At 32.9% G+C, this 27288-nt stretch overlaps 1 protein-coding gene across 2 annotated transcripts in view; it reads right to left on the bottom strand.

The window, feature by feature from the left end:
• The window catches only part of Tmtc3 (transmembrane O-mannosyltransferase targeting cadherins 3), a 41794-nt gene that overhangs the window by 10166 nt on the left and 4340 nt on the right, over positions 1-27288 (bottom strand). For both annotated transcript variants that reach the window (XM_003475878.4, XM_063255272.1), the window contains exons 2-10: positions 24036-24252; positions 20629-20847; positions 19082-19181; positions 14733-14848; positions 14128-14300; positions 12589-12841; positions 8793-8941; positions 6563-6683; positions 4642-4753 (exon numbers count right to left, since the gene is read on the bottom strand). In XM_003475878.4, coding sequence (XP_003475926.1) covers positions 4642-4753; positions 6563-6683; positions 8793-8941; positions 12589-12841; positions 14128-14300; positions 14733-14848; positions 19082-19181; positions 20629-20847; positions 24036-24224 — 1432 coding nt within the window. In that variant the 5' untranslated portion in view covers positions 24225-24252. The remainder of the gene's footprint in view (positions 1-4641; positions 4754-6562; positions 6684-8792; positions 8942-12588; positions 12842-14127; positions 14301-14732; positions 14849-19081; positions 19182-20628; positions 20848-24035; positions 24253-27288) is intronic.

Here is a 27288-nt window from a genome sequence, read left to right as displayed (position 1 = left end):
AAGCAAAAAACAAAACAAAATAAAACAAAAAAAGAGCTTAGGCTGGCCGCAAACCAGAATACTTGTGTAGCTTTAAAAATTCAGACACCTTGCGCCAGGGATACAGCTCAGTGGCATAAGCGCTTGCCTGGCAAGTGCAAGGTCCTAAGTTCGATCACTGGGTCAAAAAAAAAAGATAGCAATCAGACATCCTTCAGTGTCATTTGGACTACTCAAAATACATAATAAAAGTGTTTAAGTTACGAAGCAATTTTTTATAAGTTACAAAGATGATTTTCAAGGGGAAAACAATACAGTTATTACTTTTAAGGTCCACTTGAATTTTAAAAAAGGCAAGCAAAGGTAACAAGATGAAAAAATTAACATTTGTAACTAAAGAGGTGAAGAGAATTTCAAATAAGTTTATTATTATGAGTATACTAAAGCTGCAGCAGGATTTGAGCTGTCTGCCTTTAATTCAATGTAAATGAGAATCTGAAATGTCAGATGTACCCTCTGTCAGTAGGGTAGTTTATTTCTTTAATAAACTCACTTTTCTAGAACCCTAGTAGAGTATTCTATTCCTTCCCTCTCCTAAAGTTTCTTTTTATTTTTGCCACGAAACAAGATCAGGAGCACTTATTCCATGATGAAACTGAGGCTCTCTCACCTCTAGAGCAAGCAAGGGCTGTCATCTTGTGATGGGAACAGAACTGACCCCGCAAGAGACAATGCCTCTCCCGAAACCTGAAGACCCAGGCCTGACACAGATGCACAAGACCATGACTGGACCAGGACGACCGGGGGTTGCCAGCCACGCAAACTGCACACCTACACAAACCCCTACCTCTCGCCTTTGATTATATAAAACCCCAAAGGTTCTGTCAGCACTTCAAAGACAGATCTTGAGTATCTTTATTATCTGTTCTTTGCTATCTAACTATGATTAACTAAAGCTCTTCTCATGTCCTTCACCAAAGCTTAAGTGGCTAGTCCTGGTCTGTTGGAAACCCCGTAGAGACAGGGCTTTTTTCCTAAAACTGGTAAAATGCATACACTGTGTGTGCAAATTAGGTGTATATGTCTATTTATGTGTTTGTCTTTCCTTCTGAGTCACCTGTCTATACTATGGAAGACTAAATATCCAACCCCAAATATATTTCTTTGGCATTTTTTAGTCACTATAATTGATTATTCAAAGAAACTGAAGACTTCCACAGGCATAAGGCTAACTCTGTCCTTTCATAAAAATACATTTATAATCATCTGGGTTAGTAAACACAAGATAACAGATTAGACAGAGGTTTTTCAATCTGATCGCCCCGTTTTGCCTAGGAACGATCCTTTCACAGAAAGAAAGACAGGGGTCTGATACCTGGCAGAGAAAATCTCAACAAGTTGTTACCTGGGAAACGTTCGCATAAAAAGACAGCCCCTAGCTCATCGTGCACCTCCTCACCTGAGGCCAGCACCTTTGTAAAGCACATATCCCTCCTTCCTTTGCTAATTCTGTAATTAGTCAGCCATTTTGCCCCTCTCTAAGTCTCCCACAGTGCGCATGACTCTCATACTTAGGGCACGCAACAAAATCTGTGTATTTTCTTGTTATATACTGCCAGATTACTTAATAGATTAAAATTATCAAAACTTCAGAGAAAAGAGTAAATTTTAAATGTTTCTACCATACCAGTATGCAGTACAGGAGCTCCACTAAGAGAAAAAAAATGTGTGTTATTTGCCACTGGGTCCCCAGCAGGTAAAATCGTGCCTGACACCTGATAAATCCTCAGATTCATGCTCAACGAATATACTTTTGGGGCCCTTCGTTGTTCACTGTCTTTTCATACTTCTTGGCTACAGCTAAGATCTGGCCCAAAGGCCTGATCTGGTTAAACATTTGGCTGCCACTTTACGCCCCATTGGAAGGCGGAGGAGGGAGGCTGGGCGGAAGTAAGTTGGGTCATGACAGTGCGCCTCTCAGGGGACTGAGACCCTGGCCCTGCCTGTCCCTCTTTTTGACTCCTGGTTGGTCATGAAATAAGCAGCTTCCTCTGCCATGCACTCCCATCATGATTAATGCCAGGCCCAAAAGCAGCAAGACAACTAACTATGGACTGAAATTTTAAAAACAGTGAGCCAAAATAAACCTATTTCCTTTTTAGATCGATTATCTCAAGTATTTGTTATAGTTATTAAAAACTGATTAACATTCCCTCCATCTTATATTTTTACTTGCTTCCTCTTTCCCTAGTTTCACTGAAAATAATGGCATTAGTATTTAACAGCTTAACATATTTATCGAGTATATATTATAAGCAAGAAATTGGCTTATGTCTTTTATAAGCAGTATTTAATTTGATCTGTATGGAAGAACAAAAATTGTTGTTTTTGATAATTTATATATAGCAAACAGTATGACTGAACTGCATAAAATTCAGGCCAAACTTTTAACTATCCATAATATCACCTGTCACTTTTTAATACCACCCTGGTCACTTTCTCCCTTCTTGGTGATAATATAGTAAAATGATATGACATTTCATTTGCCAAATTTACCTACAAACATAGCATCCCCTCTCAAGGAACAAGTCTAGAAGCTTCTTAATGTTATATTTAATGTTTCCGAATTTATTTGATTTATTCATCATTAATTTTAATAAACTTCATAACTTCCTATTTTGGTTTACTAGGAGCAGTTAACTTTGAATGTGTGATAGATAAGTCATACTTAGGAAACAATTTCAGCAAGTGTCTCAAAGAGTACTGAATGACAATTGACAAAGACAGGAAAATTCTTAAGACTGAGTGTCCCTCCCATCTATAACATTAATGACACATACTGTCTAGATAAAATATGCATATGTACACCCATTTATACATTTAAAAATTTTTAAGTCTCTTACTACTATATGTTTGCCATACAAATGATCACATTCATCATCCATATACATTCAATTCAGTCTTTACAAAAATTCAGTGAGATAGAAATTACTATTTCAATTCACAAATGACAAAGACATGGGTAAAGGACTACATAACATTTTATAATCTTTGTCTAACATTAAACATGAGACCTTCTCTAAAAACCCTAAAACGAACCTAAAAGACTTTAAAAACTAGTAACTCAAAACCACTAGATTTAGTGACTGTGCATAGTTTCTTACAACATGATGCAGGCATAAAAAATGAGTCAGATGTTTTATGTTATTTACAGCAACCTCCAGCTCAAATAATTAAACATTTTAAATAAATTAATGTTTAAATAGATATAATACTGAATAGAAAATTATAAATACCATAGGATGGAATGTAACAAAGAGAAGAAAGGGACAGCACTTTACCCCATATTAGAAAAAATTAACCTACACGAAGTTTATGGAAAATACACCTGGGAAGACAGACTAATGGTTAAACTGCTATCATCTCCTGTCTACTTTTCTTGTTTTGAGACATGTTAAACTGTACTCTGTACACTGGTGACTATTCTTTTTCTTATCCTGCACACCTGAAACACCAATAGCACTTCTCACTGAAAAATACTGCTGCTTTATCTACACCCTACTCAGACACCAAGATTCTTCACATACATAATTCATTGATCTTGTCACTATCTCTCTTAATCAACTAATCATCTTGTACATCCATTCTGAACCAATTTAGAATGTGTGTCTCATCCTCATAGTCACACCCTTGGTCCTTTCTTGCTTAGTAAAACACGTCTTACAATTCGCTCTGTGTTATATGTCTACATTAAGACCATGACACAACAGCAAAACAAAAACATAACCATATCAACTGATTTAATTTTAAAGTTTACTAATCTCAAGTAGATTAGTATAGCTGTCTGGTAATTATATGGTATTATCCTAGTTGATACACTTTCCTAGATCTTTACTTTTCCAAGTGTGATATGCAGATAACTTTCATCCAGGAGTTTGGTAAAAATGCAGAAACTCAGGCTTGGTATAAACCTATGCCAGAATATGCATTGAAACAAGTTCTCTAGATGATTTATGTGCACATTAAAGTTGGTGACACACTGTCTTAGGAGACTGTTTCAATCTTCTCAAGTACTCTTCTCTTTATCGTCTCCAACAATTTAGCTATTCACTTAGAAAACAGAAGCAAAAATACAACTTCTTAAGCTTCCTTCATGCATCTACTTATCTGCCTCTATCCATGTCCACACCCTGTGCCTTCCCTGTTACCCCAGTTTAACCATCATCCAGATTTGAGTGAAATCCTCTCACCCTGTGTACCATCTTCTATATCCCTCATCTGTTCAAGGACACTGATCTAGTTACTAGTTCACCCAGCGTGCATTACTTTTTCCAAATTCACTGGATTAGCCCCAAATATGCTTTGTCTCCCACCTGAAAACAGAAAGCAACAGTAAAAGCCCTATTACCATACCATCATCTTCTCTTGATCACATAATGAACCATTCCATTGCCTTACAGATGCACTTTAACAATTATCTTTACTAATAGTTTCTAATTATTCCTTCCCTATACTCTTATGTACCATTTGCAAAAGCACATGACTGCCATCCAACAACTATGTCTTCAAAACACTTCTTAAATGCCTGATATAAGCAGTTTCTTGAAATAAAATCTAGTTTTTAAAAAAAACACTATTTATCAAATTACTAGGAACACTTACCTGGTTGAACGTGGGTAGCCTTTAAGAAGTATTTCAAAGCTCTCTCAAAGTTCTTTTCATTTTCCAAAGCATGACCAACATTGTTCCATAATTTGGCATTATTTTTATTTACCTTAAACACAAGTGAAAATAAAGATCAGTTACAATTTAAAAAGAACACTGCTTTACACAAATATTTGTTTTAATACACTATTAAGAATGGAGTATTTCAGGAACACATTCTGGATATGAGGAAGATTCCAAATGAAGACTGCTTCAAGCTTATTCTTCCTCTAACTTGCTAATATATTAAAGCAGCGGTGTGATTTCATTCATTTTACTTATTAAACTGCACTAAAATTTTATTTCATCAAAGCATAGTGCTCTAGTATTTGTATTTTTTTAATGGGGAAAGTATTAGAATATGAGATTAATTTCAATACTGCAATGACAACATTTTAGGCTTGACATATATGTTTAAAGATATTCAAGTAGTCTACTGTGATTATGGGAAACTTGGTTTAAAATTCTGAGTCAATGTGTAATTTTCAGAGTTCACTTACAGGCATGGTATTTTTGCAGATATAGGATACCCAGACAAAAAGCTAGCTGGGGCTGTAGATTTTAACCATTCTATAGAATGAACAACATGGTCTGAAGAAAATCTCTTTAAGAAGCACACATTTATTTTCTATAATGGTTATCAGCAAAGTTTTTTTTCTTCTTAGTCTTTCTGTAACACTGCCCTTCTTCAGGTCTCTAAATTCTTACTTTTCTTTTATCTTTTTGGGTTTTTTGGTCAGCTGTTTTTCCATTGCCTATCTTACTGAATTGGTATGACATTTCAGTAATCCATGTTACTTCTTGATTAGACATCTACTTAAGGTCAGGTAACTCCACTCCTCTACCACCCAGCAGCTCCATTTTGTCCCTCAGCTCTGCAGACAAGCAAAACCTCAGTGCCATTCTTGCCAGAAAAATCAAAATTCCTAAAAATTATGAGGCTCCACTGATATCTAGAAGTACAAACTGCTCCTTCTACAGAAATACTGCATCATTCTGGTCTACCAGTTCTGATCTACCATAGCATCACAACCATTGGTTGCTGCTCACATGTACCTTTCAAAACCATTTTTTGTTGTGTATTTTATTTCAGTGTGTTATGGTTGATACCTTGTGTCAACCAGAGAAGTTTACAAATTTAAGCTGGAAACTCAGCAGGGAGCCAGGGTGTTTACTTTGTAAACACTGCTCATCCTATGCAGAGGGCATAGCCCTAAAAGGGGTGGAGGGCTATGTACCATATAAGGGAGGAGAAGAAATTTGTTTTCCTCTTTTTGCTCTGGCTGCTGCCTTGAAGTGTTGGTCAGTCTCATGCCACCCTGCCTTGGAGCCACCCTGTCTTGATTATGAACTGGACCCTATACAAACCCTATACAAACAGTGAGTTAAATAAATCTTTACTTTCTTCATTTAGGGTGTTGGGTGTTTGTCCCAGCAATGAGAGACAAGTACAGTAACCAAGACACACTGAATTATTAAACCATTAAGAATCATTATTTTATGTACTATTATGAAAGGTCACTAATTACTTTTAGGTGCCTTTCAATATAATACTTATCCTTATTTCATATATTAAAATCTTAAAAATGTTCATCCTAAAAACTAATCATATATAGTATTTTACTTAAATATTTTATCATGTAAACATTTAACATTAACTCAGGGAATTATTCAGTATGCTTAGGATGCACGCACAGTTAAACATTATTCAGATAACGTGGTTATGGCACATATTACATAGAAAATAAATTATTTTCATGAACTGTTTGGTAACATACTCCATATTAGCAATTTAACAAATGAATTAAAAACATCTTAGGAATGGCTACAAAAAAATCACTGACGACATACATTTTTGTCGTTCTGAAGAATATCTTACCTTCAAGGCTGACATAAATAATGTATACTCAGATTCCCAATCCCAGTTTCTGTGAAGTGTTTTTAAGGCATGAGTAAGTATCACCATTGAGAGGCAGGCCCAGGATAGCTTTTTAAATACACTGTTTAAGAGACCAAAAAGAAAATGTCTGTATTACCAAAAGTATTTTACTCATTAGAAGATAAGAAATATGGAGATGATTCCTATATCATGTTTGTATTTATTCTATTCGTTCTAATGATCACCCAACTTTAGAGGGAACCAGCACCAATGAAGTTAAATATTATGAACATGACTGTCTCATTCAGTCTTCAATTACATTACACAGTCATGGCTTGCTATCTGTGGGGGGTTGTTTGCAGTCTCCCACTACAGGATTTCAAACTCTAAGGATGGTCAAGTCCCTTATATGAATGGGCACTGTAACAACCCATATGTCCTATCTAATTAAAAGCATGTCCAGATTACTTTAATACCTGAAATAATGTAAATGTTATGTACATAGTTGTTACACTATGCTGTTTAGAAATAATGGTAAAAAAGTCTGTACATGTTCAACACAGATGCAATTTTTAGAAAAAATCTATTTGATACATATTTAATTGAATCTGCAAATATAGAACTCCTGGATACAAAGATCTGATTGTATATTCTATTATTTGCCTCTATTACAAAAGTTTTGTTTAGATTAAATGACAAAAATTGGTTAAGATCAGTTTATGATCATATCAGATTATGAATTTTTATATTTAGTCATTTACATCCTTACTTGCAACTTTGATATTACTATTTGTGTTTATACAGCTTATCTTTGGCTATATTTAAAGGTTTTTGCTTATGAATTACATCACTGACCACAACACGCTTAATAAATATTGTAGTTTAAAATATGAATTGTCTATTGAAAGTATAGAAAAATTAATTGCAAAATAGATACAAATTACTCATACAACTTTTAGACTAATTATTAGACTCAATTTCTCATTTTTAAAAGATGATTTCAATAATCTTTATGGTATCATCTAGCATTACTGTCTGAATTTGTGTTGATTCTATAACATGGTTTAATGTTTTTACATGTTAATTGATCCACTTAACCAAAATAGGGGAGTATGATCACAAATAAAAATAGTAACAGGAAGTACTAAGGTATAAACTTGATCCAAGGATCTCTCCTGTTTATTGGTTGGTGATCTTGTGTAATTCAAGTTGCCTATACAAGCTTCAATTGTGATATTTGTAAAACAGTTGAGGAGTGTCAAGATTAAATGAAAAAATAAATCTTAAGAGTATGATACTTGGCACATAGGCACGCACAAATTGGTAATGATTATAGCTGGATATATGGGTAGAAACTAAGAGAGAAGACTTGTACAGACAGTAGTAAAAATTAGATATGATTACCTATGAAGCACACAAATATGACAAAAGTGACTGTCAATAAAACAGAAAAACAGAAACATTCAAAGATAAAGCATACCAAGAAGAATCTGAAGACAAATGAACAGACGCAGGAGACAACTTATAGAAATAAGAGAAATGATAACAACAACAACAACAACAAGTGTCCACTGGATAAAGGTATTACCAGACAATTTGCTAGCAAAGTGATACGAGAAACCTGTGGATTGAAAGGTGACGGGAAAATGAGAATGTGAGAACAGTGGCCATTTTTTTTCAAACTGCAAAACTAATTTCATATTACTGTATTACCATTACTTAACCATTAACAATTGGTTTGATTTGACAATTTTAGAAACATGGTATATGTATAAATGTGACTGTATTAAAATGACATTTCTTGTTTTTTAACTGTTAAAAATATTGATATCAAGATAATAATAAAGACAGCAAGAAATTATAAATTGCTTAGTAGATGCATGTTACTTATATCAAGAAGGCGGTATGACTCACTTAAGTAGATGAATATATCTTAGTTCACTGCACATGAATGGGGAAATGGTCAAGAATATCCTTATTTTCATTTGGGTCTGACTCAAAGTTTGTTCTGCCTGAGGCTGTAAAATAAAGTTACATAAGTGGGGGAAAACACAGAATGTGTAGGTTCTATGGTGCTTGCTTAATTTGAATTATAGATAAATGAGACTAGCAAGATAAAAAAAACAAAAGGTATTAAAGTATGACAAAATTTAAATACAGACTGAAATAACTTCTGTGTACCACAATTGTACATTCAGTAAGAATTAAATAAACTAACATTTTGATTCACCTTTTCTTTGAAATTTTCTGCCATCCATGGGCTACCAAAATACAGAATCCCATGCTCGGAACATACAGTACTCTCTCAGCAACAACAAATCCAACAGGAAAAAACAGGTTCGAAGCAGGAATAAATGGTAATGCTATTAAACAAAGTGCCTAGAAAGAAAAAGATAGCCATTAAATTAAAAAATGTACAGATTCTCAACACTCAAAGCCAAGATTTCACCATTCAAGTTGGATAAATGCATTTGGACAAATGCATTTTAAAAACTATGAAAAATACTAATGTAAACATAAAGGAGGCAACTTAGGCATGGGTAAAAAAATACGATTTGTGAAAGCAAGATGTGATGGACATCTACAACTTAAAATTGAAGGGTATCTGTGGACTTGTTTGAAAACCAGACTGTTTTATATGTTTTGGAATAATTTCTTAAAATCTGAACCTTTCATAACATCTTCACTCTAAAAAGCTTAATTAGTTATCTTTCACTGCTTTTCTGTGAGGAATGTATATCTTTGTAGTAAAATATAAAAATTACTGACGGTAAATAATTATATCTTTAAAAAACTGAATAATAATTCTCTCCAGATAAATAAAAAGAAAAAAATTGATATGTGACTGAAATGGTATACTCAACAATAAAAAATAATTAAAATATGGACAAAAGATCTGAATAAACACTGCTCTGAAGACATACAAATGGCTAAAAGATATATGAAAAAATGCTCAAAATCACTATCAGAGAAATACAAATTAAAAGCCCAATGATATCTCACCTCACTAAAATTAGAATGGTCATGATCAAGACAAAAGAAGTGTTACAAATATATGGAGAAAGGAAAACCCTACCCACTGGTGGTAGAAATGCAACTTAGTGTAACCACTGAGGAAAAGAGTAACAATAGAACTATTACATGATGCAGCAATCCCACTTTGGTAGACAGCCAATGGAAACAAAACCAAGTGTTAAAGAGATATCTGTAACCCATGCTTATTGTAGCATCATTCACAATCGCCAAGAAAGGGAATCAGCCTTAAGCGCTCATGAAAGGATGAGCAGATAAAGTAGGGCATATATGCACAATGCAGTATCATCCAGGTTTAAGAAAAAGTCATCTACAACATAGGTGAGAATGAGATGCACCTATTTCCTAGGTTACAAACTACACATCTTGAGGATATAAATAAAATAGAGTTTAATAATTACTTATGCTGTTGTGATGTATCTAAGATCTTACTTAATAAATGCATAACAGGAATATCAGAAGATGGTAACAAGTATATGCCTGTAAATTACTTATCCTTTTTGGAGATCCTCAGACTACATCACTATTAAATTAAAAAATAAAAAACCCAGCATGTTTTAAGCCAGGCACTGTGGTTTTTCTCTGTAATCCCAGAAGTCTGGGAGGCTGAGATAACAGACTGCAAGTTCAAGTTTTGCCTGGGCAATTCAGCAAGACCTGTTTCCAAATAAAAAATAAAAAGGAGTGGAGATATAGCTCAGTGTGAACTTGAATCCAGTCTCCAACACCAAAAAAAAAAAAGTGATGCTCTTAAAGAAGAATCATCCTTAATGTTCCTGTCTCTGGCATTATTGTCCTTTTTTTAAAAATATACACTATACACATAATTATTTTAATTTGCCTAAATTCAACTGTCCTTCCTCCCCTTTTTTACCCTTTCCTTTAGCTTTGGTTGTATTCTACTATTTTTCTATTTGTCTGAATGTATCTGAGCAGCAATGCACTGTTACAAAGTCCCAAAGCTATGATAGATAAATATTCTCAGAAACTAACCAAAAACTTTTTTTTTTACATAAGAGAAAAAAGATATTGAAAAGAAAAAGTAATCAACCCTTAAGACTGCTCAAGATACCTAGTTTTCTGATAGGTCTAGTTCTACCCCTTTCGGTAGTTTTCAATCTTGACTGCTCTTACACTTCTGACCTATTTCATTTTAGGAGGTGATCATATTACCTAAGAGACAGATGAAGCTATCAAATAAGAATGTCTTCAATTCCTTACTACTAAACCTACCAACATTCACATTTGTGGTCTTTGCTCTTTTCCTTTTACGTAGGAGTTCCCTCCTATGTGAGGTCAAACCTGTGCACAATATGCCCCTGCTTCTCACAAACCTAAATAGCAGTTAACCCTTCTCGCATGTCTTCAACCACTTTCTAATTAACTTTATTCTTTCTACCTACATTTAAACATTCTCTTGGCTCTCTATCCTTAACACCCTTCTTCTTTAAATTCCCCACTCATGTCCCTCAGGTATCAAACAAGTTCCCAAAATCATAAAGACTTTTATATGATAACAAGTAGTCTTAAACTCAATCAATATTTTAACTCAATGTGTTTGCAATCCAATTGATTAGTGAATCATTTACTCAAAAAGCAACTAAATACTCAACTAAAAATGCTTCTCATAATCAACCAATCAACGGCTTTTGACATTTAAGTAACTGATAGATTATAAGAGGCCAAATCAAATAGATAGCACTTCAAAAATTTTATTTTTCACTTAAAAGTATCTATTAATGTTAGTTACTCTGTATTTACTAAAACATTTTCTTACTTTTTTGTTTATTTAATAATGTCTGTTATTTAAGTTTATTTTTCTCTTTTCAAACTCTAAATATGGGAAACTTTTTTTAGGACAAAGTTGTAGGCTTCTTTTTCACTCTATTCAACAACCTTAAATATTTCTGAGGGGCAAATTAAGATTAAGTGCTCTAATGCATCCATAATATGTATGATTAACTTTTGTTCCATATAATTAGAACAGTATTAGGTAGCAACCATTTTTCAAAGAAATGACAATACATTGTTTGAGAAATGTTGCTTTTATAACTTCTCCATATGCCATTGTTATTTACATTCTGATTTCAATTAATACCTTTATGATAATGAATAAAATTTTTATGTGCAGCTTAGGAATCACTCTTGAATTGGGCAGGAAGTGCTATTCAAAATCCCTACTAGGATGTTTCAAGGAAACCTGAAACTCAACATTTTCAAATTAAGTATCATCTATTTTCCTAACTCTATATTGTATTCTTTCAATGCTCTTTGTATCTCAGGCATTGGTTACAAATTTCTCTATGATTCCAACTCCCTGGAAATGGGCCCTGGTGTTTCTTTTTATTATCATATTCTCAGTGTCAAAAATGCTGCCCAGTATGTAGGCTACTATCATATATTTCTCATGAATGAATAAATGAATCTAGTGACTCTCAAAAAAAGATGTATTTGCAAAGCATAAGCTTGATGACACATAGCAAGTGCTGGAGAAAACATTACAAGTTATTACTCTGTTGTCACAAGAAAAAAAAAAAAAAAACCTCTTGTAAAGTGCCAAATAAAAACAAAAAGAAAAATAATTCATGAGGACATTAAGACTTTTAAAAAGCATCAGCCTTTTCTGAACATAATCAGATTACCTCAGGAAGTAATGAAAATCTTGCTAATGAGAACTAAAAACTATGTACATTTTTTCAGCTGTACATTTCAGTGGACGTTTTCTTCATGAAAGAAAAAAATATACAATATAACAAGGTATTTTAGTTTGCATAACTTAGTTATAGCAAGCTAACAAACATAAGGCACTGAATGTATACATCAATTTATGCCTTCAAATCATATTCTTATATATAATTTTAGGATAATGTAAAATAAATTCATAGATTGGGATGATGCTAAACAAAGAAAGGGACTTGCTTGTAAAATGAATTCAAAATAGTCTCTGAATCACAGAAAACAACCCTGATGGAAAGGTTAAAAAAGTTTCTTACCATTAATACAGTCTTGGAAGAGTCACCAGGGTATCGGAGACTGAATATCCCCAAAACTCCCAGAAAGCAAAAGAAAGCAAAAGTGGCAAGATTTCGAATGTCTAGAAATGACTCTATCAGTGGTATTGTTCCCATTGTCCAATCACAGCAGAGCTCTGAAGGATTTAATAGAAGCCAAGCATTCACAGGAAGGAGGTAGTTAAACGTTAGCTGCCTTGTAGGAGTTGGACTTACAGCAGCTGGGTTATCAAACCTGTACAAAGAATGAAAGTAAAGTTATTTAAGGAAAACTTTTTTTTTTTTTTTTTTTGGTATGAGGATCTCAGTATGTAGTTTAGGCCGACTTTGAACTAAACATGTAGCCCAGGCTGGATTTGAATTCACAGCAATCTGCCTGCCTCAGTCTCCCAAATTCTAGGATTTCGGGTATGTGGTACCATGTTTAGCAAAGAAAATACTTTTTAAATGCAAATGTAGTCTATAACAAAAGAGTATGTAGATGAAAAAAAAGGTAACAGAAAATAAATATTGTATGTACAGTCTTGTTAAACCAAAGAAGAATTTTATAGTACCTTATAATGTTGCCAAAAATCAAACTATCTGAAATTTATGAGATGTCTAGTTGAAAGTGATATTTATGAAGAACTGTTTAAAGGTTATCTTTTTCTGCCAATTATCAGAATAATTCAGACACACAAAATACAATATTGACTGTGCAGCAATGCTTTAAGTTATGACTTTCTAATTAAGTCACAACAAAAAAATCACTTAAGATTCATTGCATGAGTATCATGGATGCTTCTGAGAATATTCATCAATGTTATTTAATGTTACACATAAAAGGATAAAATACCCCATTTAAAATTTGGATTACCTGACCAAACAAAAAAAAGACCCACTTATATGCAACATTTTCAAAATGACATTTTCAAACACAGCCGAAGTGATAATTTTATTAGCATATTGCTCTAAGAGAACTGTCTCATACAAAAAACTTTGTAAAATAATTTGTAAGAGATATACTTATATCAAATATATCTGTAATCATATTAAATAAAGTTCTAAGTAAGGATTAATAGTATGCATAGGTAAAAAGATCATTTAATGATAATAAAGGGATCAACTCATTAAGATATGTCAACTCTAATGCACTTAATAACAGATCTTCAAAAACACATGAAAACAGAAACTGACAGAAGTGTGAAATAGACCAATCTGCAATTTTAGAAAAACTTCAGTATTTGTCTCTCAATGATCGACCAAGACAAAGACCACTAAGGATAGAGAAGACAATATTAACCTTAATACTTAATCAGTCTGGGGGGTCTATCTTTATTGTGGTGGTTTTGTGGATGCACATATATGCATAACTAAACAGTTTGTATATTTGAAATATTATACAGTTTTTATAAACATTTTGATTATACCTCAAAAAAGTGGTTGAAAAATTCATTGTAAATCAAAGAACATGTGAGATATTCATGATCACTTAAAGTAAAAAAGAAAATGGAAAAACCAAAAAAGAAGCAGAATTCATACCTTGTAAATACTGGAAGCTGGGACTGAATAATCTGGACTCTAATTACCACAAGTAATAATGTACTAAACATCAAGACAATTAGTTTTATTAATGTCTGCAGAAGAGAGAATGGAATACTACTCTTTCCACGGAGAAACTGTCCAGCAGTAGTACATAATAATGGCAAAGTATACTAAAAAAGAAAAAAAAGTACATATAACAAATCATAGTATAATGTTTTCAACAATGCAGTAATATCTAAATGCAAGACTAGATTCAAACTCAATATAATTGGAAAATCAATGCAGAACAGTTTGTGGAACTGTTAATGAATAAAAAGCTCGACAATCTTATCTAATAATGAACTGTATTACAGCAGTATTAATATGCAATTTTCCAAATTGCCTGACAATGTCATCACCAAAACTTAAAAAGCAATCCATATAAAACTAAATACACTCTAACATATTAAATAAGTCTTTTCAGTGGTTAATGCTTTTTTTTTTTTTTTTTTTTTTGCCAAATTCTGGTATTATTGGTAAGCAAATTCACCTATAGAAAATAAGGCTAATAAAATCTTACTAGGACAAAAGACAGTAACAAGAACATTTATTTTTTTCCTTACCCCCTGGGCGATAAATACTTCATATATACAACAAATCCCCACAACTGTTATGCCTTGTTCTTTACACAGTGTTGCAACAGCCACTAAAAACACTGTCAATGCAATTGGAGTCCACACTGTAATTTAACAGAGAGAAAAAATTAAATTATAAAAAATAATTTTATAGTATAAACTACTGAGGATTCTCTGTATAACAGTCTTTTCATAAAATCAAACCAACAAACAAATCCTATATTCTAATCAGGATACAACCACCAAAACAACATTGCATTAAGCACTGAACAACAGTGTAAAATTGAGTAAGAAACAATAGAGGAAAGAAATCATTAGATAGTTCTTCGTGAAAGTTTGAATCTAAGGCTGGATCTTTAGGATATATAGGTCATAGAAAAAGTGGGACTAGTAGATACAAAATAAAAGACTAGGAGCATAAATAAGCTTGACAAATAAATGATACAGAACAGTGCCAGTACATGTTCATACTAAAAATTAGTGGGAAAAAGTGGACTCAAGCCCAGTTCGAACAACTTAGCTAGACAACTGTCACAAAGTAAGATTAAATCAGGGTTAGGGAATTACAGCACTGCCTATTCCTCCATACCCCTCAAATGTATAGTTCATGTACTATTTAGCATGCATTATTTTATTAAACCCCAAGATTACTCTGAATAATAAGACAACTGTAAGTATACACACTTTTTTTTTTTTATCGGTACCGGGGATCAAACTCACGACCATGCGCTTGCAAGGCAGGTGCTTATGCCACTGAGCTAAATCCCCAGCCCCAGTATACAAATTTTTTAATATGAAAAAAGTTTATAAGATTTTTTAGTCACATATTACTGAGGAACAACTGGTTTTTATACAGGTAAACTCACGAAACTTCACTGCTATGTACCTCTTCTCGAATAAAGATAGCAATCAGCTACCTTGTATAATACTTGACTCCATCTCACCAATTAACAGCACTAATAATGGAAAAGACTTATTAAAACCAATCATTTCATTCTTTAAAATGTTAGTGATGGTATTACCATAAACATATCCACTTTGATTTTATGCCACATCCTCTGTGGCAGAAGTTACATGATTTTGTCCAGAACAACTACATTTGCTAGGTTAGTTACTGGTATCCACTACATTTCAAGGGTATGGGAGGAGAGTTGACAAATGATACACTGACAATACAGAAGTGTTGAGGAAAAAGAATGGAGGTAAATAAAAGGACTAGCAAAGATGAGTGATGGCACTGATAATGTCTGATGCAATACTGAGCAGAAACCTAAAATACTGTCAAAGCAAAAACAAAGGCTCTGAGATTGCATTATACTTACATGAATGGGATGGCACATGAATAACCTAGAATTTAAATGATTAAATAATTACAACTGAAAAGGTGTAACAGATACCATGATGAAAACTGGCTTCAAGAGTAAAACAAAGTATCAGCAGAGTTTAAGATCACAGAGAGGTCTAAAGATGGTGCTAGCACCTTTTCAGTTACAATTGAAAATAAATGAAATTTATTCACTTGCTCATTTCTTCAATAAATTTTCACATTGAATACTTATGACAAACTAGGAACCATTTTAGGAAGCAAAGATTAAAAACAGAAAAAGTTAAGGACTCTAAGGTTACAACATGAGAACTTGCATGATCTGTTCGCCCTGTCCCCAAAAATCAGCCCTTGAAAAAGACTGAGAGGGAGAGATGGTTTTCACAGTATTTAAAAAAGTAAACTCTTTACCACTTGAGGATATCTTAAGTGTGTATGTTGCACATAAAGCAAAATGTAAAAGTGAGAAAAAATTTTAACTTCAATTCTAGCTTTTGACTCTATTGGGAGGATCCCTGTGTGCTCTTTTAAGGAAATGTCCCACTATGCTGATTAGTGTGAGCTGCAAAGATAAACACAGAGTACATACTTCAGAAACACTGATAAGTAGATTTCTTAGAACAAAGCCAGAGGCATTGTATTACCTGACTTCAACCTATATTAAATAGTCATCCAAACAGAAAAATATTGAAATAAAAAGACACATAAACCAATGGTACAAAATGGAAACAACAGGTTGACTTCCACAAGTAGCCAAATGATTTCAACAAAGGTGCTAGCCAAGAAAACACATTGCAGAATGGATAGAAATCAATAAATGGGACTCAAAAAATTGGTTATCCATAAGCAAAAGAATGAAACTAAAATGGTATTTTTTAATACAATACAAAGCTCAAATCAAAATGGATTAAAGATTAATACACAATCTAAAACAATGACACAACCAGCAAAAAGCATAAGGGAAATGCTTGAGGGTACTAAAATGGGCAAGGATTTTCCAAAAGCACAAGAAACAAAAGTATACATAAACAGTATTATATAAAAATAAAGAAAAGTTTCTGTATAGAAAAGGAATCAAAGAGAAAAACCTACAGAAAAAAGAATATATTTGCAAACTATACATCTATACATAAACCACTTGAATATAGGAACTCCCAAAACTAAAGAGCAAACAACCAAATTAAACAATGGATCAAAAATACATTAATTATCAAAATTCTCACCTTCACTAATTAAGATAAATGCATATCAAAACCACAATGAGAGACTCTCACTTCAGTTAGAATAACTGCTATTATAAACACAAAAATAACAAAGATGTTGAGGATGTTGATAAAAAGATATTTTGCATACTTCTGATGAGAACGTAAATTAGAATAGCCATGCTGGAAAACAGTATGAAGGTTCCTCAAAATGAGAATGTAAATTAGAATAGCTATACTGGAAAACAGTATGAAGGTTCCTCAAAAAATTAAAAATACAACTACCATATAATCCACTAGCAGATATACCCAAAGGATATGAAACCACCATGTCCAAGAGATATCTGCTCGCCCATGTTTGCTACAGTACTACTTACAATAGCCAACAAATGGAAAAAACCCAAGTGCCTTAACAATGATGAATGACCAAAGAAAATTGTGATATACATGGTCTACTATTTAACCATAAAAAGAATGACAACATAGATGGAATTGGAGATAAGGCACAGGAAAACAAACGCTGCATGATCTCACTCATAGGTGGGCTATATTAAAAAAAAGTTGATGTAATAAGAATTGAGAGGAGAATGGTAGCTGCTAGAAGCTGGGGAGACGTTCGATCAGTGGGCAAAGCTTGAGTGAATATACGCTGCAGTTAGACAAGAGTTAAATTCTAATGTGTTATATTACACAGTAGGGTGACTACGTTTTTTATATTATACATGTCAAAAAGCTAGAAGAAAGGATTTTGAATATTTTCACTTCAAAGTGAAAAATGAAGAGATTTTAAATTTAACTTGATTATATAACATATACAGGTATCAAAACATCAAGTCATTAAGATGTGATTTATGTATTTTATCTATCAAGTTAAGAAATGGAAGCAACACTGATCAACAGTGGTCCCTGGGAACCTGGAACTCTGTCATGTGTTTTAATTCTTGGTATTTCTTCAAAATCATAGGAGAAACATTGAGTGGTCTAGGAAATTCCTGTTATCAGGCATGGTGGTTGATAACTTGAATACATGAGGCTTAAACCCACAAGCCAAAGTAACTAAGTGTCCTAAAGGTACACCAATCACAAAAAAAAAAAAAAAGCAAACATGACAGCATATATTGCTTAGACTAAGCACTTAAAATAAGAAATTTTAAAGAAAAACATGCCATTAAAATTATGAAGAATAAAAATAACACAGTAATATAATTAGGAAGAATGCTAGGAAATACGGGCTAGAGTCAGGAGTGAACCTGATGATGGTCTTTAAGACCATAATATATTTTAACTTTATCCTCCATGCTTTGCACTGTAGAGTACTTCAAGGGGATATCGTTTTGCAAGTCTGTATTAGTTACTGAATTACCTTACACTGTATGATGGACTGCATAGATAAGAGATTTTATTATCCAAATTTTATAGGTAAAGAAACAAAAGCACAGAGATAGTTCAGTAATTTCTCAAGGGTAGAATACAGAGCTAAAACACAAATGGTGGAACGGGAATGTGAAAGCAGACACTCAAGTCCATGCTTTAATCTTCATGTTACGCTTCCACTCAAAGTGCTTTAGGGCCTTACTGTATGCACAGCAAAAAGGGCCAAATTTATTCCTATTAAATATCCAAGATAAAATAACTATTTGGCTAAATCACTTATTTGTTTTTTTCTTTCAATAGCAGCAGATGAAACTACATGAAGTTAAACCTTACATGTGGCACACAGTATTTTGTAAGAATCACTTGAAATGAATGAAACTTATTTGATCAATTTTTTATATATAGCTACAGAAAAAAATACAATGTCAGAAATTTACCTATGGAATTATCTGGTCCTTTTGACTTTGTATAGGACAAAAATGCAGCTAGAAAAAAGATAGATGACAAAAGTTCTGCTCTTCCTACAACACCTGTTACCTAGAAAGGGAAAGAGAGGGAGGTTTATATTAATGAAAAACATTTCAAACTAGGTAATACTAAACTATACTTTAACCATAAAGTCACTAGCATATTTCTTTAACAGTCTTTGACTGCCCCCAAGTGGTGAATTTACATATCTTCTATAAATGGGAATTTAACAGTTGTATTATTTTAACATATTTTGAAATAATTACAGGTTTACAGTAAGTTGCAAAAATAGCACAGAGTCTATGCAGATTCTTTATCTAGATTCAGGCAACATCATCCATGACTACTATTCCAGAAAGATTCTTATAAACAAGGAAAAAAGCTAAGTAATTTTCTTAAGATATCATTTTCAAAATACAAAGGTATCATAAATTCAGTAAATTGTATCTCATAATTAACCTGCAAACTAAAAAAGACAGTAAGACTTTGAACAGTCCCTTTCATTTTAAATAAAAATTTCCAAAACTATCCCTTTAAAGTATTTTAAACTCAATGCAAAATTTAGAACAACCTACTATTTCTGGAAATGTTTGCAAAAATTGTTCAGATAAATATTGCCTGGTATAAGATAACTAGCTCAGAGATGCAACACACTCCTCCAAAACACAAAAACATGTTTTTGCTTACAGAAAGTCTGTGGAAAAGCAATTGGATAAAATACTCTTAGCTTTGCTAGGAGGCAGTTTTAGAGTTTCAAAAAAAGTAATTAAGTAATTATTTTAAGTAACTGATTTATTTACCAAGATAAATAAAATCATAGTTTGGGTGTACCTTGTAGGAAGTGTCTGACAGACACTGACAACAGCAGATAGTTCACATTTTTAAAATATGTGGCAATAGACAATTTAAAAACGTGTAGAATATCAGTTGTTTAATGTCTCCAAATATTTTATGTATTTTCATTCTTTATTTAAATCTGCTTTATTATCTATCCTTTGAAACATAAACACTGACAAGCTAACAAATATTTAAAATCTGTGTTGACAGAAAACAATCAGCAAGTTGGGCAAGTGGTACCCATCTGCAACTTTGGTTCTTGGGAGGTAAGCTCAAGATAACTTAGTAAGATTCTCACTCAAAATAAGATTTAAACAAGAGGCAGTGATACAGAAGTACAGTGCTGGGCTATCATATAAAAAGCCTTACTATCAATCTGCAGTACCAAAACAACAAAACTGTATCAAACAAAAGAACTGAATTCAATCATATTTTACTCTACTAAAGTGAAGAGATTATATATACCTTACGCTTTTGAAGGTTATGTTCCAAAAACTATTTTAAAAATTTTATGTAGTAGTGAGATTTTGTGCATGAAGGATTTAAGACACTGCACTACTCTAAGAGGTTTTAGATCTTTGGATTAAATACAAGGTTAAATTTTTAAAAAGAATAAGCACCTGTCACTATAGGCTTTTTAAAAACAAAGATTTAAAAAATTAATTACTGTTTTACTTACTGCTTCTGTATGTATGGGGTGCACTGCAAAAAGCAGAGCAGCAATCAGACCACTCTTGTTGTCCAGAAAAAGCTTGCAGACTTTAAGAAATACCACACTAACCACAGCATGAAAAATCATATTCAGAAGATGATATGACATTGGTTTTAGTTCACTAAACATGTAATTTAAGCGAAATGTCAAAACTGTTAAGGGTCGGTAGGATTTGTGGCTTCTCTCCTACAAGGAAGAAAAAGCACTGATTATTAAATAAAGTTACTTGGTCATTCAGGGTACAAAAGCTAGTGATTGTTTTTACTGTGAAAATACTTGCATTTGGCTGTGAAATAACAATAATGTAATGAAATGCCCCAAGACAACATAAAAGATAGCACTATAATGTGTAAGCTTATGATGTTTTTGTTCCCTTATTACAAAAAAAGAGTTTCTCCTGATACATGATGGTCAGATAGTTTACCAGAGGAAGAACATTTGATATTCCTCTTACTCATATTTTATAAAAAGGTAGAACAATGGTGCCATTGATCAAATTGGAACCTAGGATCTATCTAAATCAGCCTTCCTACTGCCAATGCCAAAGTTTATAGAACTAGATCAGTCCAAACAGTGACGATTCAAAAAGACACTCCCTAGTTATTTTATGTTTTATTCATAATGTATAAACATGTATATATTAAAATAAAAATCTCCAAATGCCAAAGAGAAGAACAGGCATAAAAACTTTTTAAAAATATGAAAATAGAATCTTTTTGTTGTAGGATTCTCTTTTTAACAGTAAACCAAGTTTCATGTTAAGTATTGAATTATTTGTAACTTTGACATCACATTTAACCACAAATACCTTTCACTCAAAAGCAAAGTCAAACTAGATTTAAGAATAAAATGCAGACTTTAATAAACTATCACTCTGTTAAGTTTATGTATAGTCTTATACCTAAATTCTTTGTGCTTTTACCTCTTACCATATTCTGGTATTACTCTCTGGTACGTGTATAGACCTAAGCCTATTCTTCCTTACTAGGCAGTATCAGTAAACTCAAGGATTAAATATTCCTCATTTTAAAATGAAGATTTTAATATCTGTTTTTACTGATTACATATATGACGTACCATCTATTTAGAATGATCTTTCTTTTTTAGTTAATTCTAGTTCATATTTCAAATTTCATCTCAGGAATACAAAATTATTTTTAAGGCCCTCTACTGAACTGACGAGATCTGTACTAGAAGACAGATGGTAGAAACATCCTGCATCCCTGAACTGTTACTGTTAACTCCACCTTTGTCAGGTGAAAGGACTAAACCATAAAATAGAAGGAAAAACACATTATGTTACACTATATAAAACTGCTTATTATAGTTCTATTACATATATATATATGTCAAAGGTAATGATCAACTAAAAAGATTAATATAATTATTTTCATAACTCATTAGGACTCTTTAAATAGACTCCTTTTTTAAGACAGTCATCAACTGGCTATATAAGGTTTACTTTGTAAAAATACAGTAAAATAGCTAGGCCTATTATGAAGAAAATAATTTAGATCATTTTTATTTTAGATCATGCATATTTAAGAAAAACTTCATTATTCATCCTGGCTGACACTGGAAACAAACATAAACATAATGAATAAATAACAGTTCAATGCTCAATATAAGGATGGCAAAAAAACTTCTGCAGAACATCCCTTAATACAAGGTTCCTTAGAGGCCAAATACCACAAAGGCATAGCCATGGCTATACGGATCATCTAGAAGACTTAAAACAAATAACTTCATCCAATAATTCCCCCCAAGTAACAACCAAACACCCAGATAAATACAAACAAAACAAGACATGAAATATGGAAGTTCACATCCTACTCTGAGGAATGAGCTGATGCAGCAGATTAGGATAAAGTCTTAACAAATTTTAAAATGTCTTGGGCAGATTGTACTCTGTACCCCGAGTTGTGCTCCACTGAAGTATAAATTAACAGTGTTTTATGTATCTACAAACAGATAAAGAGATAGACACTAAGAGGAGATCCCTAATATGGTAGTATTCATATGACTTAGGAGAATATCCTAAGCCCAAAATGTTCCTTAAGAGGCACACTGACAAAAATCCACATACGAAACACAAGAACAAACACAGACATGCATAAAATGCATGCACACACATGCATGCTGGATTTCAGGCTATTATTACTTGATGACATCAATCGTTAGATCTTTGTGCTAATTCCAGGCTCACTGTGAAACTTCCTGAGAAGTAAATATCATTTATAATTTTTCCCTAATTTCACAATTGCCTACTTTTATTCTGTAGCTTGTTCATTGATTCTGCATGCATATTAATGATTTTTTCTTTGTCTGCTTTGAACAAAATAAAATTTTCAGTCCACGAAGAGGAGAAGAAAATCACAAAACAGAGTGCTGACACCACAATATGCTACCTTGTATTAGGTTCTTCAATCTGGTCTGCTAAATTTTAGGTTAAAAATCTCAATCCTAATGACTGAAATCACAACAGTTACCACATAGGCTGGGGAATGGACATAGATATGTATTGGTCTCTGGAGAACAAAGGAAGAGGGGTGTACATGATATATAACATTTTCTCCTCATCAAAAGATTTTGTTTTCTAAAGGATGAGATTAGGAAGATTATAGGAAAATAAGGTCATTTATTTAATAAGAAAAAAATATTTGTTATGTGCTTATGACCAGAAGAATGAAAGATCTTATCCTATTTTTGAGAAGCTTCCAAATCTGGGGAATGAAGAAAGAGGTCACAAATGATAACAGAGAAACAAAGTACTAATGTATTACATGTTACGTTTCAGTAATAACTTACTTAAAATCTGCCTTTTTATACACCACAAAATGACTTGTCGCCTAAAATCTGTTTTCTCATCATTTTCATATAACTAATATATGACAAGATGATTCCAAGTCAATAATTTTAATCCTGAACAATCAGTTTAACACTGACCTTCAAAATAAAGATATTCTCAGAAAAATGAAAAAAAACTTTTGGTAACAGTTGTTACCAAAATAACTACTAACTAAGAGAAATGCCACTTCTAATTTTTAATGAACTATTTTGTTTCCTCCTACAGAGAAACTTACAATATAGGTACTTAATATCTTACCCATAATGTCTATTTATATTAAAGTTATATTTTAAAATGGGTAAATATATTAGTCATCTCTTGTGATTGACACACAGGACAAAAAAAAAAAAAGAAAAATTACTAACAAATAAAGACACTGCATTTGATTTTTTTACACATATATATTACTTCTTAAAAAGCCACCATACCAGTCAAGGAAAGAATCAAGGCTTTAAAGATAACTACATCTTTAACTTCCTTTTCAATTTATCGTAAGTTGTATCTCATCTAACAAGTACTTGCTTACCTCAGACATAGGGGTTCCCCAGAAATCATTCTGAAATAAAGTTTTCAAAGGTGTAGATGGATGCAGATCTTTATTATCCAGTATTGCTGAAACATCATCAAAAACAAAACCACAGAACAGGCTGTTCCAGTAGCAGGCAGTAACCACACTTACTATTAAGGTCACCTCTTTGAAGTTAATATCAGCCATTTTTTCTGAATATACTTATGGATAAAAACTGGGAAGAAAAAAGGGAAAATGAGGTAAATATTTTTCTCAAGTTAGTACAATTTTAGTGGATAACTAAAACAAAACAGTTTCAGAAAAAGCTCAGTCCCAATACCTCCACTTCTAAAAAGGATTAACTAATAATTTCTCTATATTCCCAAGGCACAATTCACTAACTCAATTAATTGCTCCTTCAAATGTGTTTTATACATTTAGTATAGTCCTTGATAATATATCATGTAATCTTTGGACCTAATATCTTTAGCTAAGGAGATAGTGATAAAATGTCAGAGGTTAGGCTACCAGGGAAGCAGATATATAACTCCAAACAACTAGTATGACATGCTGCAGGAGAGCCTAAAAGTTTTTTTGGGAAAATAAATACTACGTATATATGAGCTATATTAATCTATTACATTCATGAAAATTTGTTACAGCAACAACAAAAAAATATGTACTTCACAGAGCTAGAAGATCTGAGATCTGAGATACACCTCTGGAGTCATGGACAGATCAAAGAGGAAGAATATGAAACAGAGTAAAACTCTGTTCAGCAGTAAAATATCCTATCTATGTGGGGAGAGTGGGTACAGATTTAAAAATACAAAGTAAAATTTATATAAGGACATATATAAAAAGGATATATATGAGAAAAAATGGAAGTATCTTTAGGAAGACTCCACAATGTATTAGACATTACAAAAACTGTAAAACCTTATCCAAAAAAAACCCCACAGGAGTGAAATCAGCTATCCTCCTCAGAGAGTTTTCACCTAAAAGAAAAATTATGTAAGGGCTTTCCTTGAATCCAGAACTCATTATCATCATTGAAGTGTATAGATTTACACATTCTTACTAATACCCAGGAGGTGGGGGTGATACACCTGATTAAAAGATGGAGAGCGAACAAGTATTTGCTTCAGCTCTTGTCCAGTCCCACAGTAAAACGACAGTGAAAGTATTTTAGATGAGGAAGGGCATAAATGTGTAAGGATAAAGACAACTGCAGAGGAGAGCGTAGTAAATTTTAGAAGATGGAAAAGTTAAAGGATTAGCAAAGGACACAGAGGAGAGCAGGAGAGATTCTTAATCTGAGAGGGACAAGCTGATTGACTGAATGACTGATAGATTATTTTGATTCCTACATTCCTGCTAGAAGCAATGTCAGCAACTAATTATAAGGATCTTAGACAATAGGACTAGGAACAGATAAATTTGTTAAAGTTTATACTTCTCTTTTAACTTCCCAAGTAGGAAAACAGAATAAAAGTATTTTAAGTCTTTCAAGTCTTTAAATTTTACTTTCAATGTCCTTTTAGGAAACTAAGAAAAGATTTCCAGTGAAATGACAGAGTATACTAAAAAACAGAAAGACAGGGCAATTGGGGAGTAGAATCCAACCTAAGAAAGCAACAAAAGGATTCTCCAGAATGACAGCCATCCAAGCAGGCCTGCCAACTACTCCACACCGGAGGTCCAAAAGGTATGTATGATCACTAGAATTACCTGTGAGGTATGATCACTAGAACTACCTGCTGTGTTTAAACTCACTGAAGTGAGTAATAAATATGCTCTCAAATCAAATGTCTATACATATACAGATATGTCTGCATATATGCAGTACAGTAAGTTATAATTTAGAAAAACAAACAAAAAACCCTCAAGCATCCATCACTGCACAGATAGAAATCACACTTTGTATGCAGGTCCAACACCTCTTTCCCATAAAATAACCTCAGATCCCCATCCTAGTAATATCGTTCACTTAGGGTGACAAACTAATGTTTGGACAAATGTTTTAATAATGGAAAAATTTAAAACTAAGAAAGAAAAAGAAAAGACTGAACTTTTGGTTTTAATGTATTAAACTTAGGCTTGGGAACAACACACACAGAGACTTTTTGCATATTCATAATATTTATAGAATCTAATATACTGAGGACAGATATACTATCTTCATAAACATAATTAAAGTATATAATGATGCACAATGCATAAATTCTTCGCTACCCATTTCCTGCATTTAGGATTTTTAGTTGAAGGGTATACGAATTTGGTTAAGTTTATAAACAACATTGGAGTGTTTATGAGAACTTGGGAGTTGTTAAAATTTTAAGTCAAATTTGCTAGCTTTATGCACTGGTTTACATCTAGATGCCTTTGTATTTGAAAGATGACTGGACCATGGTGGTACAATAATTATTGATAGGTTGGTTCACTGGTGACACTGGTGATTTTATAACTTGCTGTGAGGAGGCTGGATTGGTTGAGAGGGGTCACTGAAAGCACAGCCTGGGTACAAACTTGGGTCAATTCCTAGTCATTGTGAAACAACAACAAAAAAGGGAGAACTACGTGTCTGTGTAGATATTTATGGAACTTCTCCAGCTGGGCACAGGATGCTATACAGTTTTACAACACTAGAAACAAAGGAGTCTAAACAAAAAACAGGAATGACATTATTTTTTCACCAACAATAGAAATGTTTTTAACTTTCATTTTCTTTGTTTCCCTGCTGCTACGCCATGAGCAGCTCTGCCCCACCATGGCTGTCTGCCTTGCCAGCCTGCCTTGGAGCCGGCCCATTTATGGACTGAAACCTCCACAAAATGTGAGCTAAAGAAATCTGTCCTCCTTTAAGATGTGGTTGTTGGGTATTTTCTTCCAGCAATGAAGAAAGTAAGTAAGATACTCTTAAAAGTTACTGAAGTATAGCCATGTATTATGTTTGGATCATGTCAGAGCACATGTAAGGTAGGGATTCCGTAAGATTATACTGTCCAGGGATGTGTAATCACTTTAGCCTGCATAAATATACCTTATGGTGTTCATTCAGTAACAAAACAGGTTAAAGACTTATTTCTCAGAAGACAGTCCCAACATTGTGATGTATGACTATATTGAGATGGACTTACACTAGTTATACAAAGTATTTCAATAAAAATATATTCTAGTGATAAATGTAGTTTCAATTTAAGGCAATTTAATCAAGTTTTATATTAGCTGATTATGGGAGTTTAGTTATCTCAACTTGAGTTACCTGTTA

Source organism: Cavia porcellus, unplaced genomic scaffold (genome assembly GCF_034190915.1).
Source record: "Cavia porcellus strain 051 isolate PalLab524CR breed Dunkin Hartley unplaced genomic scaffold, mCavPor4.1 scaffold_8, whole genome shotgun sequence".
NCBI classification, from domain to species: Eukaryota; Metazoa; Chordata; class Mammalia; order Rodentia; family Caviidae; genus Cavia; species Cavia porcellus.
This window is presented reverse-complemented; position numbering and strand designations above follow the sequence as displayed.